Here is a 14288-nt window from a genome sequence, read left to right as displayed (position 1 = left end):
TTAAGGTCCCAGGTGCCCATCGGCGCCTTAAAGGGAGGTACTAGGTGAGAGACTCCCTGGATGAAAGTCTTTACCTGCATATTAGTAGCAATCTTTCGCTGGAAAAGGACGGACAACGCCGATATCTGTCTCCTAAGAGAGCTCGGGGCCAGCCCCGAGTCTAGGCCTGATTGAAGAAAGGCCAAGATGCTGGAAATAGAGAATGTCAGGGGCGAACGACCCCGCTCTCGACACTAAGTGAAGAAAACTTTCCAGGTGTGGTGGTAAATTCTCGCCGAGGTCGGTTTCCTGGCGCTAACCACTGTAGCAACCACCTTACGCTCAAAACCTGCTTGAGTTAGAATCCAAGATTCAACGGCCATGCCGTCAAACACAGGGCCCCTGAGTTCGGGTGGAAGATCGGTCCCTGGTGCAGTAGATCTGGGTGCTCTGGCAGTCGCCATGGGATATCGGTGAGCAGCCGCACAAGATCTACGTACCACGCCTGTCGGGGCCAGTCTGGTGCCAGCAGAATTGCTGGGACCCCCTCTGCTTTGATCTTCCTGACGACCCTCAGAAGCAATGGCAACGGGGGAAACAGGTATGGAAGGCAAAACTGGTTCCATGGTAGGACCAACGCATCCACCCCGAACGCTCGTGGGTCTCGTGACCGAGAGACGAATACAGGCACCTTGGTGTTCATTCTGGATGCCATCAGATTCACATCCGGTGTTCCCCACCGTTGCCAAATTTGCTGGAAGACCTCGGGGTGCAGGGCTCATTCCTCAGCCATGACCTCTTGTCGGCTGAGGAAGTCCGCTGCCCAATTTTCTATGCCTGGGATGTAGACTGCCGAAATTACCGACTGGTTCTTCTTGGCCCAATGAAGCACATGTGCTATCTCGCGCATGGTTGCCCTGCTGCGCGTGCCCCTTTAATGATTTACATAAGCCACCGCCGTGGCGTTGTCTGACTGTATCCGAATGGGCCGTCCTACTAGGAGGTGCTGGAAATGCTGCAGCACCTGCCAAATCGCTCGTATTTCCAACAAGTTGATCGGGAGACGAGCTACCTGTTGCGACCACCGGCCCTGGGCCGTGTGGTGGCGAAAAACTGCTCCCCAGCCGAGGAGACTGGCGTCGGTCGTGACCACTAGCCAGTGGTCTGGGGGAAACGGTTTCCCCTGAAGAAGGGAGGATCTGGTCATCCACCACTCTAGTGATTGCCTGACCTGAGAGGATAGCCGGCACCGCTAATCGAGAGTGAACGGGTTCTTGTCCCATGCTGACAAGAGAGCGTGCTGTAGGGGTCGAAGATGAAACTGAGCAAACGGAATTGCTTCCATTGCTGCCACCATCTTCCCTAGTATCCTCATCCCAAACCGAAAGGTGTGAGGGACCGGCTGCTGGAGCTTCCTGACTCCTTGTCGGAGCACTAGGGCTTTGTTTTGAGGGAGAATTACCAACTCTTGGGAGGTATCGAAGACCATTCCTAGAAAAGCAATCCTCTGAGCTGGGACCAGAGATGATTTCTTCCTGTTGACCAACCAAACTAAGCGGGAGAGTGTATCCAGTGTAATGCTGACATTCTCCTTGCACGCCCGAAATGAGGGACCCTTCACCAAGAGGTCGTCTAAGTATGGCAAGACGACTATGCCCCGCGAGTGTAAGATGGCCATCACGACCAGGACTGTGGAGTCGGAGTCGTGGAGTCGGAGTTAGTTTTGGTTGGAGTCGGAGTAGGAGTCGGTAGAAATGTACCGACTCCAGCTTTAAAAAAAATGTATTAATATTTCATAATTGAACTTTCATATGAATTTTATAAATGTTACTCAAATATATATGTTCTATCAAACTATGAACAACAATGATAAGCAGTTCTGCTGGAGATAGAGACATTTCTTACTTCTTGTGTGTCACTGTTCTCCACTGCCCTTATCTAATCTTATACTTGGTTAACCTCATGCTGCCCCAATCCCCCTACTTACAATGTATGAAACTGAAAGTGAAAATGTGTTGCAAATTCTTAGTAGTAAAGCTCCTCCTCTAGACTAGATCATACTAGGTGTGCGTCTTCCAAGCATCTCACAGCTGCCTGCTACTCAGAAGAGGAAGACTGTAAGAAGTATTATCCTTTCAACAAACTTTGCATCAGTTAACTGTGAGTACATGAGGAATAATAACAGTATTACTGACCACTATATCAGTTGTACGACCTGGCAATAATTTTGTACAATAGGAAAAACAATTGTCATTTGGATTGTGAATGCAGAATTAAAAACCTGAGAATGTCAAAGAAGCATCACATTAAATCAGCTGTATTTGAACATTTCACCATCACTCAAGATAGAAAACATTATGTCTGTCAGTGTATGACAAATGATCCAGACGAAAACAAATGCTGTGAAGCCAAGATGAGTGCATATTCAGGCAAAGATAAAAATGCTCCTACCAGAGCTTCTAATCTAAAGAGACATTTACAGCGCTTTCATCCAGAAGTACTGAAAGCAGTGGATGAGAAAGACTGCATCCAAACCAATGAACCAGTGCCCAGCTCTTCCAGCCAAACAAAGGAGCAGAGAACTTTGCAGCCATCAGTTGCAAGATATTTTGTCAGTGACAAAGTTACTGTGACAATGACAGTAGATACATTTAAAAAACAGATCATAGAGCTTGTTGTAAAAGATAGTGTGCCTATTTCATTATTGTCACGACCAGCTTTTATGTGTCTGAATGGGGAAATGGCCCTCAAGCTTGGTGTTTCTCTGGAGAGAGAGTATTAGAAAATTAGTAATCGAAGACGCTTTTAAACAAAAGGAAGAACTTAAAAAAACTCTCAAGGGACGCTTTCTGTTTCTTAAAATGGATGCCTGCACACGTCACAGAGTGAACTATTTTGCCATCAACGTCCGATTTGTTTGTGACAAAAATGAAATAGTTACCAAGACATTGGCAGTAAAAGACACCAAAGCTCATCACACCAGTGAGTTTCTCCAGGTCTTGGTGGAAAAGGTTCTGCAAGACTATGAACTTAAAAAGAGCAAGTTCTTTCTGTCGTAACTGACAATGCTTCAAATATGATAAGTACTATTAAGTTAATGAATGAGAGTAATGATGGTGACCAGCAGCTAGAAGAACATTCTGGGTCCACAGACACAAATGTTTGAAATAGAGGAACACAGTATTGTAACTGAGGAGCAAACTGAAGTTGCTTCAGATGAACAGCAACATGATAGTTTAGATGATCTTGTTGAAACTGTGTCAATATGTTCTTTCATTCATCACATGCGCTGTCTTGTGCATACGCTACAGCTGGCTATAAGAGACAGTCTGCAAGAAGGACATGCTGCTGCACTGATTGGCAAGGTGAGAAAATTGGCTACTGTTGCCAGAACCCCTAAAGTTGACTCAATTTTGAAGAGACGTGCTGGAAAAGGGGCAATTATTGATCAAGCCACACGATGGGGCAGCACTTACTTAATGATTCAGCGCTGGGTTGAACTGAAAACCTTTCTTGTAGACATGGCTAACCCTCAACTGACGCTAAATGAAAGTCAGTGGAATTAGGTGACTGAGCTGGAAAAATTGCTAGAGCACCCATTTACAGTGACTAAAAAATTACAAGCAGAGGACTTAACTCCAGGTATTTTCTTAAAGGAGTGGAAGAACCTGATGTGTCGCCTGTCCCAAAGAGGAGGGTTAATTGCAAGTGGCATTGCTACATCAATGAAACGGAGAGAGGAGCTACTATTACAAAATAACATTCTTTTGGCAGCTGTTTATGTAGACCCAATGCATCGGATTCTTCTAGATGATCAACAGCTAAGTAAAGGAAAAGAAGCTCTGTTTTAAATAGCAGTAAGGATGAAAGGGTTGCAGAACAGTCAGGAAGAACAAGAAGAATTTGGTCGTCCTGCCACATCTTCACCCTCATCATCAACTGATGAAGAATTTAATTTCGAAAAATATTTGGATCACAAGGACCGTGCAAAGCGTTCCCGCATAGAAGAGGAGTCATCCCCATCAAGGAACACAGCCAGTACATTTCAGCAGAATTTTTCATGTGCACTAAAAGAAATTGAGAAATTTGACCGTTCATCAAAAATAACAGTGCAACAAGCGATTCCTCTGTATCCTGACATTGTCAGAGATGTTGCCCGAGTGGTTACTGCTTTGCCACCAACACAAGTTAGTGTAGAGAGGTTGTTCTCTGCTCTCAAAATAATTAGATCAGATTTGAGGGCATCCGTGAAGGAGGATCTGACAGAGGCAATACTTTTTCTGAGGACAAATTTATAGATTTCTTCTTATTAACTGCATAAAAGTGTTTATTGCATATTTGCTTACAGTTTATAAAAGTTTATAAAAGTTATTTGCTATATTCTAATTGTATTCTAATAAATGTAGTTTTTGCTCTAAGTGGTCTGATTACTTATATGATGGTGAGAAACTGAATAAGCACGATGTTTAATATTTTACAACAGTAAATTTGTTGTTATGAATTGGCCATTTATGAAGGAGTCGGAGTCGGAGCCTGATAAAATCCAGGAGTCGGAGTCGCAACTGTGGCTTACCGACTCCACAGCCCTGATCACGACTGCGATTACCTTTGTGAACACTCTGGGTGCGGTGGCTATCCCGTATGGGATTGCTGCGAACTGAAAGTGTCGACCATTGATGGCGAACCGAAGAAACTTTTGATGCGGAAGAAAAATGAGAACATGCTGGTAGGCATCCTGAATGTCGATCAAGGCGAAGTACTCTCCCTGCTCCATGGCTGATATAACAGAACGGAGAGGTTCCATCCTGAAATGCTTGACTCTGATGAACCTGTTTAGGAGCTTCAGGTCCAAAAGCGGTCTGACTGTCCCGTCCTCGAGGACCGCGAACAGATTGGAATAAAAACCCTGAGCTTTTTCGTGCTCTGGTACGGGAACAATTACTCCGTTGTTTTGGAGTGAATTGATGGCCCCTAGCAGCGCTTTCGCCCGGGGCTCCACCTTGGGAAGTCGGGAGAGAAAAAACCGTGTTGGAGGGTACCTGATGCACTCTATTTTGTACCCTGAAGTCACCAGTTCTACCACCCATAAGTCGTGTGCTACCTCGGCCCAGATATGGCAAAAAAGGAGCAGGCGGCCGCCCACCCTGCTGCTGTCGCCTACAAAGGGCTCCGAGTCATTTGGCTGAGGGTCTCTGGGCCCTGGCTCCTCACGTCCTGGGCTGGCGAGCACGCATCCTTCCCACCTGAATGGGTCTATATGAGACCTGACGTTCCCTATGCTGATTAGAGCGAGGTGGGCCGACGGAACTGGCTGCTGCCATCCATCCGGTGTTGCGGAAGGCTCGAAAACGTGTCGGGACCTGGCGAAAAGGCTGTTTCGCCTTTTGCTGCGGGAGGAAGCTGCTTTTCCCTCCTGTTGCATCGGAGATGAGCCGACCCAACTTCTCCCCGAACAGGTGGCCTCCCTGATAGAGCAAGGAAGTCAAGGACTTCTTGGAAATTGAATCGGCTTGCCAAGTTCTTAACCAGAGGGCTCTCCTAATGGCTACCGTGTTAGCGGCTGCAAATGCCGCACAATTAGCCGCATCCAAAAAAGCATTAATTAAGTAGTCTCCAGCCATAGCAATCTGACTTGTGACCTCAGACACCTCCGTAGGTAGGCCTCTATCCTGCAAGGCGTTATTCAAAGACTCTGACCATGACATCATGGACTTGGCTACCCACGTCGCCGCGAACGAAGGGGCGAGCGCCGAACCTGATGCCTCAAAAACTGATCGCGCCAAGTCCTCTATGAGCCGATCCGTGGGGTCCTTAATGGACGAGCCGCTAGGCACCAACAACAAGGACTTCGAGGCCAGGCGCGACACTGGCGGGTCCACCACTGGGGATTCCGCCCATTTCTTACAGAGTTGCGGGGCAAATTGGTATCTTGCCTCTATAGACTTCTGACCCGAGAAGCGCTTGTCTGGGCGTTCTCTGTGGCGCTGCACTATATCCTCAAATTCTGGGTGAGTGCCAAATACTCTATGCAGGTGCTTGGCCCGCTTAAAGGTTACCTTATGGCTCGCGGCCAAGGTAGCATCATCTTCAATCCCAAGGGTTTGATTGACAGCTTCAATGAGGCTGTCCACTGTCTCCCGGCATCCCGGGGTATCTAGATCAAGTGGCTCGTCTGAGTCACGATCTAAACTCTGCCCGCTCCCGCTCGCTGGTGAAGGGGAGCGTGATGCTGAACTCCCCGATGCCGAGGCACCGGATAGGCCGGGAGACCTCGTACGGGTTTGTTTCCTTCGCCTCTGTCTGGCATGGGAACGGCCCCTGCAGGCCGTAGGTTCCTGTGAGGTGGAGGACCCTTCCCAGATAAGCGAGCCACTATCCTTGCCTCCCTTTGGGGCGTGAAGGGACTTGATCACCTTTGTAAGCGAGGCCATAGACTGGGACAATGATAGTGCCCATTCCGGAGGATTCGGCTCTCTGGATTCAGTCGCCGAGGGGGGCTCCTGGGCGCGTTCGGAGTCGCAGGCCTCGCACACTTTGGCGCTCTGCGCTCGTGGAAACGGGGCCTTACAAGAAGTGCATGCAGCGTAGAGAAAAGTGTGCGTCTTCCCTTGCCCGGCCATATTGTGCCTGCCAGGCGTTTTATATATCCAAAAAAATTTTTGTTTTTCTTCTGCCTCAATGCGAGGGAGGGGTAGGGGAGGGGAGCCCCCCTTGCTGTTTTAGCAGCCTCCGCAGGGAAGCAGCACTCACCCGACCTGCGTCGCTCGACCTCCTGCACCTCCGTGGGGCAAACCGACCTCTTTCCTGGTCGCAGCCTACCCCGCACTGAAGCCGGGGCCTGGATTTATCCGGCGCCCGCCCAGGGCTCCAAGGGGCGGGCCGCCGGAAGTGACGCCGCACGCAGAGGGCGGTACTTCCGCCGCGGCCTAACACCGGCCAAAAGCTGGGGGCTAAATTTTTCTCCACCGCCCGCGGCGCCACGCGATGCAGCGGCGGCGCGCCGCGGCCTAACACCGGCCAAAAGCCGGGGGCTCAATTTTTCACCGCCGCTTGGCGCGATGACGGCACACAAAAAAACCCACCGCTACTCTTCCTACTATGGACACGAGGCCTTAGGGGGACGCACACCGCTGCCTGCCGCTGCTGCCCAGGAGCCCCCGGCACGTCCGTGCCTTAAATGCGGCTGTCCACTCCAGGTAGGCCCTTCAGGGCGAACAACAAACCAGGGAGCGGGGGGTGGTGTGGGGATCATGGATGGTGCAGGCACCCTAACTCCGTCCAGCTTCAGCTGAGGAGAGGGACCGTCCGCCTCCTTGCAGCACCTTCGTCTTGCGTTGGTGGAGCAGTGGGGGCCGCTCAGACCATCTTGTGCCTCTGAATAGCCCATGGTTTCTCTACCTAGGGGTGGTCAGGGCTAGGTCCGGCATCATGTCCCACGTCGCGGGAAAGGATACGTGGAGGGACACTCGCACGTGCTCGCCCGTTGTTGGTTTGGGGAAATCGGACCCTTTCAATAGGATCCGTTGCCCCTGTCTAATCTTCATGGACAAAAAAAAGTCTGGAGAAAAAGGACCAGACGTGTGCCTCCATAGACACTAAGCAAAAAACTGGCTTCCGCCCGCAATCAGGGCGAGGGTGTATACGGTGGGGGAGGAGCTAACCTTGTGTTGTTGCCTAGTGTCAGCCTCCAGAAGGCGGTAGCATACACCCCACAGTACCTGTGTCCCCTAATGAGACGAAGGAGAAAGACTAGAAGCAATGGGATGAAACTGAATGGGAGGAGACACATTAGATATTAGAAAAAACTTTTTGACAGTTAGAGTGATCAATGAGTGGAACAGGCTGCCACGAGAGGTGGCGAGTTCTCCATCAATAGAAGTCTTCAAACAGAGGCTGGACAGACATCTGTCTGGGATGATTTAGCAAATCCTGCTTTGAGCAGGGAATTTGATCAGATGGACCAGGAGGTCCCTTCCAACTCTACGATTCTATGATACTATGAAAGGGAGACTACTCTGACATGTCCTTCAATATGCACTGAAGCACCTTGCTGCAGAGTGTTTAACTGCTTGGTATCCTGCGGCTACAAATACATTTATGTGTTTATGTGATGGAGGGCACTTGATTTCTCCCATCTCTAGGCAAATAGTGATGTGATTAATTACCATGAGATCAAACTCTATGAAATTATACAGTCGCTGTATTGTGGTATTGATTTATGCATTTGTTTTCATGATTTACATGTCTTGCTGCGTCCCTTTTGTTGACACGAGGCATCTGGTTTTAATCTGTGATTTATTAATAAAGAATTGTTTTTTGTTCTATTTCCTGATATATGCTTCTTGGATATTTCTGGGTTCTGGTTCTGTGATGTAGTAGGAAGTTTAACCTTTGTTGAAAAGATTTTTTTTGGACTAATATGTATGGTGTACAGTCAGTGCTGCCAGTCGAACAGGCAGTATGTATCAGCTGTCAGGATCAATTTATGATCTATGTCTTGATTATACAAGATACATCAGATAAAAGTAAAGTTTTATTTTTGTGCAACCTACCTGTATTTTAAACAATATACATGCTGCATTTTTACAGAGCCCTTCTACAATGGAAAAACATGGATTTTTGTGATAACGCACCGTAAAATCCTTTTCTCCGAGACGCTCATTGGGGGACACAGATACTGTGGGTGTATGCTACTGCCGCCTGGAGGCTGACACTAAGTGTAAAAAAAAGAGGTTAGCTCCTCCTCCGCCGTATACACCCTCGCCCCGACTGCGGGCGGAAACCAGTTTGGTGCAAAAGCAGTAGGAGATCAAACAAAAATTAGACAACATCAACCTTAAAGGGGTAGTCCGGGCTTTTCACATAATCTCAGCACATATCTGGGCTGCAGAATTATGACAATAAGTAATTTACTTTCTGTTACTAGTTTGCACGGTTTTCTAGATATTCTGAACAGAACATCCAAGGGGGGGAGGGGTGTTATGGCATTGAAATGAGAACTAGTCGTAAGCTCCTACTGTACTCCAAACATGCCCTCTATAGCAACAACCCCACCCTCCATAGCTACAGGCCCTCCCCGTCCACAGGAAGCAGCCCTCATCACACAGCCCGTCCTTTTTGGGGACTGCAAACAGGTTGGAATAGAAGCCCTGAGCCTTCTCGTTTTTCCGTACTGGAAAGATGACTCCATTGTGGCTGAGCGAATTGATGGCTCCTAGTAGCGCCTTTGCCCGGGTATCCACCTTGGGAAGACGGGAAAGAAAAAATCATCTTGGGGGGTACATGACAAATTCTAACTTGGTACCCTTGGACACCAGCTCTCTCACCCATGTGTCGAGCGTGACATTGAGCTAGGCGTGGTGAAACCAGAGTAGGCGACCGCCAAGCAGATGCCCGGAGCCATTTGGCTGCAGATCTTTGGGACCTGGATCCGCTTGACCTGGATTGGTTAGCCCGCATTCTGCCCAATGGGTTGGCTCTATATGAGACCTGTCGGTCCCTATTCTGGTTGGGGCGTCCTGACGTGACGGAATTAGCCGCTGTCGTCCACCCGGGGTTGCGAAAGGCCCGAAAAATGCGCCTCAAACTGGTGATGAAACGGCGGTTTGACCTTTTGTTCAGGAAGAAACAACGCTCTTGCCTCCTGTGGAGTTGGAGATGAGCAGATCTAACCTCTCTCCGAACAGATGGCCACACTGGTATGGTAGCGCTGTCACTGACTTCTTTGAGGCCGAATCGGCCCGCCATGCCCTAAACCATAGAGCTCTCCTAATGGAGATTGCATTTTCGGCCGCAAGTGGTGCGCAGTTGGCTGCATCTAAAGATGCATTGATCAAGTAGTCCCCCGCCATGGCTATTTGATTTACGATTTCTGATACTTCAGCTGGTAGGTCTATGTCTTGCAAGGCTCTATTGAACGATTCTGACCAAGAAATCATGGCCTTGGCTACCCACGTTGCTGCAAACGAGGGAGAGAGTGCTGATCCCGATGCCTCAAAACACTGAGCGAGCCAAGTTCTCTATGAGATAATCCGTGGGTTCCTTAATAGAAGAACCACTAGATACGGATAGTAGAACTTTCCAAACGTGACACAGGTGGATCCACCGTTGGGGATTCTGTCCACTTTTTACAGGGATCCGGGGCCAAAGGATACCTCACCTCTGTGTCGTTGCACTATGTCCTCAAATTCAGGGTGAGTGCAAAATACTCTAGGGGGACGCTTGACTCACTTAAATGACACCTTATGGCCCAAAGCCAGAGTGGAATCATCCTCAATCCCCAGCGTCTGGTTGACTGCTTCTATGAGACTGTCAACCATTTCCTGACCCCCGTTGTATCCAGGTCAAGGGGTTCGTCCGAGTCGTGGTCCGAGCCCTGCTCGCTATTGACTGCTGGAAACGGGGAGCGAGAAGCCGAGCTTACGGATGCCGAGGCACCGGTTGAACCGGGAGACGCCGTGTGGGTTCGTTTCCCCAGGGTCAGCCTGGAGTAAGAGTGGCCCCTGCAGGCCGGAGGCTCTTGTGAGGTAGAGGACCCCTCTAAGGCAGGCGAGCCACTGTCCCTGCCCCTATCTGGGGCCTGAAGGGACTTGATTGATCTCGTGACGCCATGGATTGCGACAGTGATAACGCCCATTCTGGGGGACCTGGTACCCTGGGCTCAGTCGCAGGGGAGGGCTCCTGGGCGCAATCGGACTCGCAGGCTTCGCGTACTTGCTTGGTCTACGCCTGCGGAAAAGTGGACCGACGGGAGATGCACGCAGCGTATAAAAACATATGCGTCTTAGGTTTTCCTGACATGCTGTACCTGTCAGGCCTCCGTGCTGAAAACACCGCCGGGGGAGGACGCTCTTCGTTTCTCTTAGCGCCACTCTCTGTGGGGCTAGGGGGCAGCACTTTCCCCAGTCCTGTATCCCTTGTGTCCTGGCGTGCAAGACGCTGCTTCATTCTGCGCGCCACACTGCGGGCGGGCCCCCGGAAGAAGAAACAAATCCTGGGGGCGGTACTTCCAAGTGCGGCCTAAAGCCGGGGCCTAAATTTCTTCATCGTCCGCCCAGGCCCCGGGGGCGGGGCAGCCGTGACACGACGCCGGGGACTTCCGGCCGTGGCCTAGTGACGGCTGAAGCCGCGGCCTCGATTTCACCATTTGCCCGGGGGCCAGAACCAAGGCCGGGAACCGATCCGTTCCTTCCAGAAGCGCCCATCTCTGCTCACCCGGGTGAAGTTAAGCACCGCTGCAGGGCCCTCCCCGGCCATCCTCCTCCGTCCAGCTCAGGTAGAGGGGAGGGGAGGCCATATGAAAAAAGGACGGTGCAGGCACCCTAACTTCATCTAACCCTTTGCAGGGGTGAGGAGAGGGACCGTCCGCCGCCTTGCCGCACCGCAGTCTTAGCATTGGTGGGACAGTGGGGGCCGCACGGACGACATTTGTGCCTCTGAGCAGCCTAGGGTTTCAATACGCCAGGGTGGACAGGGCTAAGTCCGGCATCATGTTCCACGCTGCGGGAGAAGATACGTGGAGGGATATTTGCACGTGCTCGCCCGTTGTTGGTTTGGGGAGATCAGACCCCTTCAATAGGATCTGTGGCCCCTATCTCATCTTCATGCGAAAAAAGGACAAAAAAAACCCCACCGTTGCGGGAGAGGATACATGGAGGGATACTCGCACGTGCTCGCCCGTTGTTGGTTTGGGGAGATCGGACTCTTTCAATAGGGTCCGTCGCCCCTGTCTTATCTTCATGGGGAAAAAGGAAAAAAAAAATCAGTCTGGAAACAGACAGACGTGTGCCTCCAACAGACACTAAGCAAAAACTGGTTTCCGCTCGCAGTCGGGGCGAGGGTGTATACGGCGGCGGAGGAGCTAAACTCTTTTTTTCACTTAGTGTCAGCCTCCAGGCGGCAGTAGCATACACCCACAGTATCTGTGTCCCCCAATGAGGCGAAGGAGAAAAATGCAGCATTTAACAGTACCAGTTAAGCGAATGAGATTTCTGAATCTCATGCACGTGCTGCTTCTATTTTCCTTGCAGATTGGAACCAAAACATTTTTTTCACATCTGCAGCGTGTCAATTTTTCAGCATTGTGCATAAAAAAAGCATACAAAAAAAGGGACTTTTTAAAGAGCTTTTTTTTAAGCAACACTGAACATTTGCAGCAGATTTTTCTGAAGCAAAAACCAATGTATGCACAGTTTGTAGGATTATTTTTGGTTTCTACTGTAAAGACAACATTATCCACTATTGCATTTGTACAATCAGCTTAACCGAAAAGATTTTTGTCACATTTCTGGTCACAGGAAAAAAAGAAAAACAAAACAAGTAAAACAGGGCAAAAAAGTATACAAAAAAAAACTGTGTCTTACTTTAGCTATAAAACCGTAGTCTTCAATTTCACATTGCCTGTAAAGTTCCATTGCAATCTGGGTATATTTACATAGTTCCAAAGCATCGAGCAAGAGATCTGTAGAGAATGTCACAATTTCCTAATTAGTTTACAAAATGAATTAAGGTACAGCAGCTAATAAAAGGGGTTTACCAGAACTTTTCATGGCCTATTTCTAAGAAACGCCATCAATATGAAATAGGTTGGAACTCTGTCTCCTGCTCACCTCTCACCCCAATCCCCACAGATCCACTGACTGACAAGCAACATACCACTTTCAATATATAGGGTATGTGCACATGTTGCGGATTTGCCTGTGGAACTTTCTGTGCAGATCTTCGCAGAAAACGCAGTTGAAAATTCGCGCGGATTTGATGCGTTTTTAATGCGGATTTGTATGCATTTTTGTAAGCTAAATAAAGATATACTATTTTACAAAAAAAAAAAATTGTGATGTCATTTCTTGTCCAACCTCTTCTTTTACATACTCCATTGAAGATCATAATATATCCCACCAAGGACAACATCTGCAAGGAGTTTGTATGTTCTCCCCGTGTTTGCGTGGGTTTCCTCCGGATACTCCGGTTTCCTCCCACACTTCAAAGACATACTGATAGGGAATTTAGATTGTGAGCCCCCATCGGGGACAGTGATGAAAATGTGTGCAAACTGTAAAGCGCTGCGGAATATGTTAGCGCTATATAAAAAAAAATAAAATAAAATAAATAAATAATAATATCATTACATACCATGTTCACATATAATGTTTACACACAGAAAACCAATATAAGTGAATATCTATATATTTATATCTAGCTATCTATATATATAGATCGATAATACCAAGCCCGATGTTTAGTAATAAACATTATAAAATGGTGCATAAAGTGGTAAATAAAGACACACACACACAAAATGTGCGCTAGGCGGGGATCACACTTGCAAGAAACTCGCACAAGTCGCGCACCTCAATACCCGGTACTGCCGCCAGCACTCGGACCAGAGCGTTCAGCTGCATAGAAATACATGCAGCCACACACTCCGGTCCCGAGTGCCGGCGGCAGTACCGGGTATTGAGGTGCGAGACTCGTGCGAGTTTCTCACAAGTGTGACCCTGGCCTTAAACGCATTATCTGTTTAATTAAAAAAAAAAATGGAAAAAAATTGTGTGGGCTTCCACGCAATTTTCAAAACCAGAACAGGGATAGCCAGCGACTGGGGCAGACGTTTATAGCCTGGGAAGGAGGTAATACCAATGGATCTTCCCAGGCTATTAATATCAGCTCACAGCTGTATATTTAGCCTTTACTGGCTATTAAAATAGGGGAGCTCCAAAAAAATGATGTGGGGTCCCCCTATAATTAATAACCAGAAAAGGCTATGCAGACAGCTGCGGGCTGATATTAATAGCCTAGGAAGGGACAATGGATATCGGTCCCCCCTTGGCTAAAAACACCAGTTCTCAGCCGCCCCAGAAAATGCGCATCTGTAAGATGCTCCAATTCCGGCACAGACTCTCTCTTCCCACTTGCCCTGTAGAGGTGGCAAGTGGGGTAATAGTTGTGGGGCTGATGTCACCTTTGTATTGTAAGGTGACATCAAGCCCATGGCTTAGTAATGGAGAGGTGTCAATAAGATGGCCCAGGAGGTCCCTTCCAACTCTACGATTCTATGATTCAACACTGCTCTAGAGGAGATCTTCATGGAGGAATGGGCCAACATACCATCAACAGTGTGTGCCAACCTTGTGAAGACTTAAAGAAAACGTTTGACCTCTGTCATTGCCAACAAAGGATATATCACAAAATATTGAGATGCACTTTTGTAAATGGCCAAATACTTATTTTCCACCATAATTTGAAAAATAAATCGTGCCAAATCAGACAAGGGGATTTTCTGGATTTGTTTTCTCATTTTGACTCTCATA

The 14288-nt window shown here is 48.5% G+C and overlaps 1 protein-coding gene across 3 annotated transcripts in view; it reads right to left on the bottom strand.

Annotated features, from left to right (window-relative positions):
• Nucleotides 1–14288, bottom strand: part of KNTC1 (kinetochore associated 1) — a 292839-nt gene that overhangs the window by 150100 nt on the left and 128451 nt on the right. For all 3 annotated transcript variants that reach the window (XM_073586034.1, XM_073586035.1, XM_073586036.1), the window contains one exon: nt 12342–12439. In XM_073586034.1, coding sequence (XP_073442135.1) covers nt 12342–12439 — 98 coding nt within the window. The remainder of the gene's footprint in view (nt 1–12341; nt 12440–14288) is intronic.

Source organism: Dendrobates tinctorius, unplaced genomic scaffold (genome assembly GCF_039654945.1).
Source record: "Dendrobates tinctorius isolate UK_male_01 unplaced genomic scaffold, ASM3965494v1 ptg000090l, whole genome shotgun sequence".
Taxonomy (NCBI): Eukaryota; Metazoa; Chordata; class Amphibia; order Anura; family Dendrobatidae; genus Dendrobates; species Dendrobates tinctorius.
Note: the sequence above shows the minus strand (reverse complement) of the source record. Positions and strands in the feature narration are given on the sequence as shown.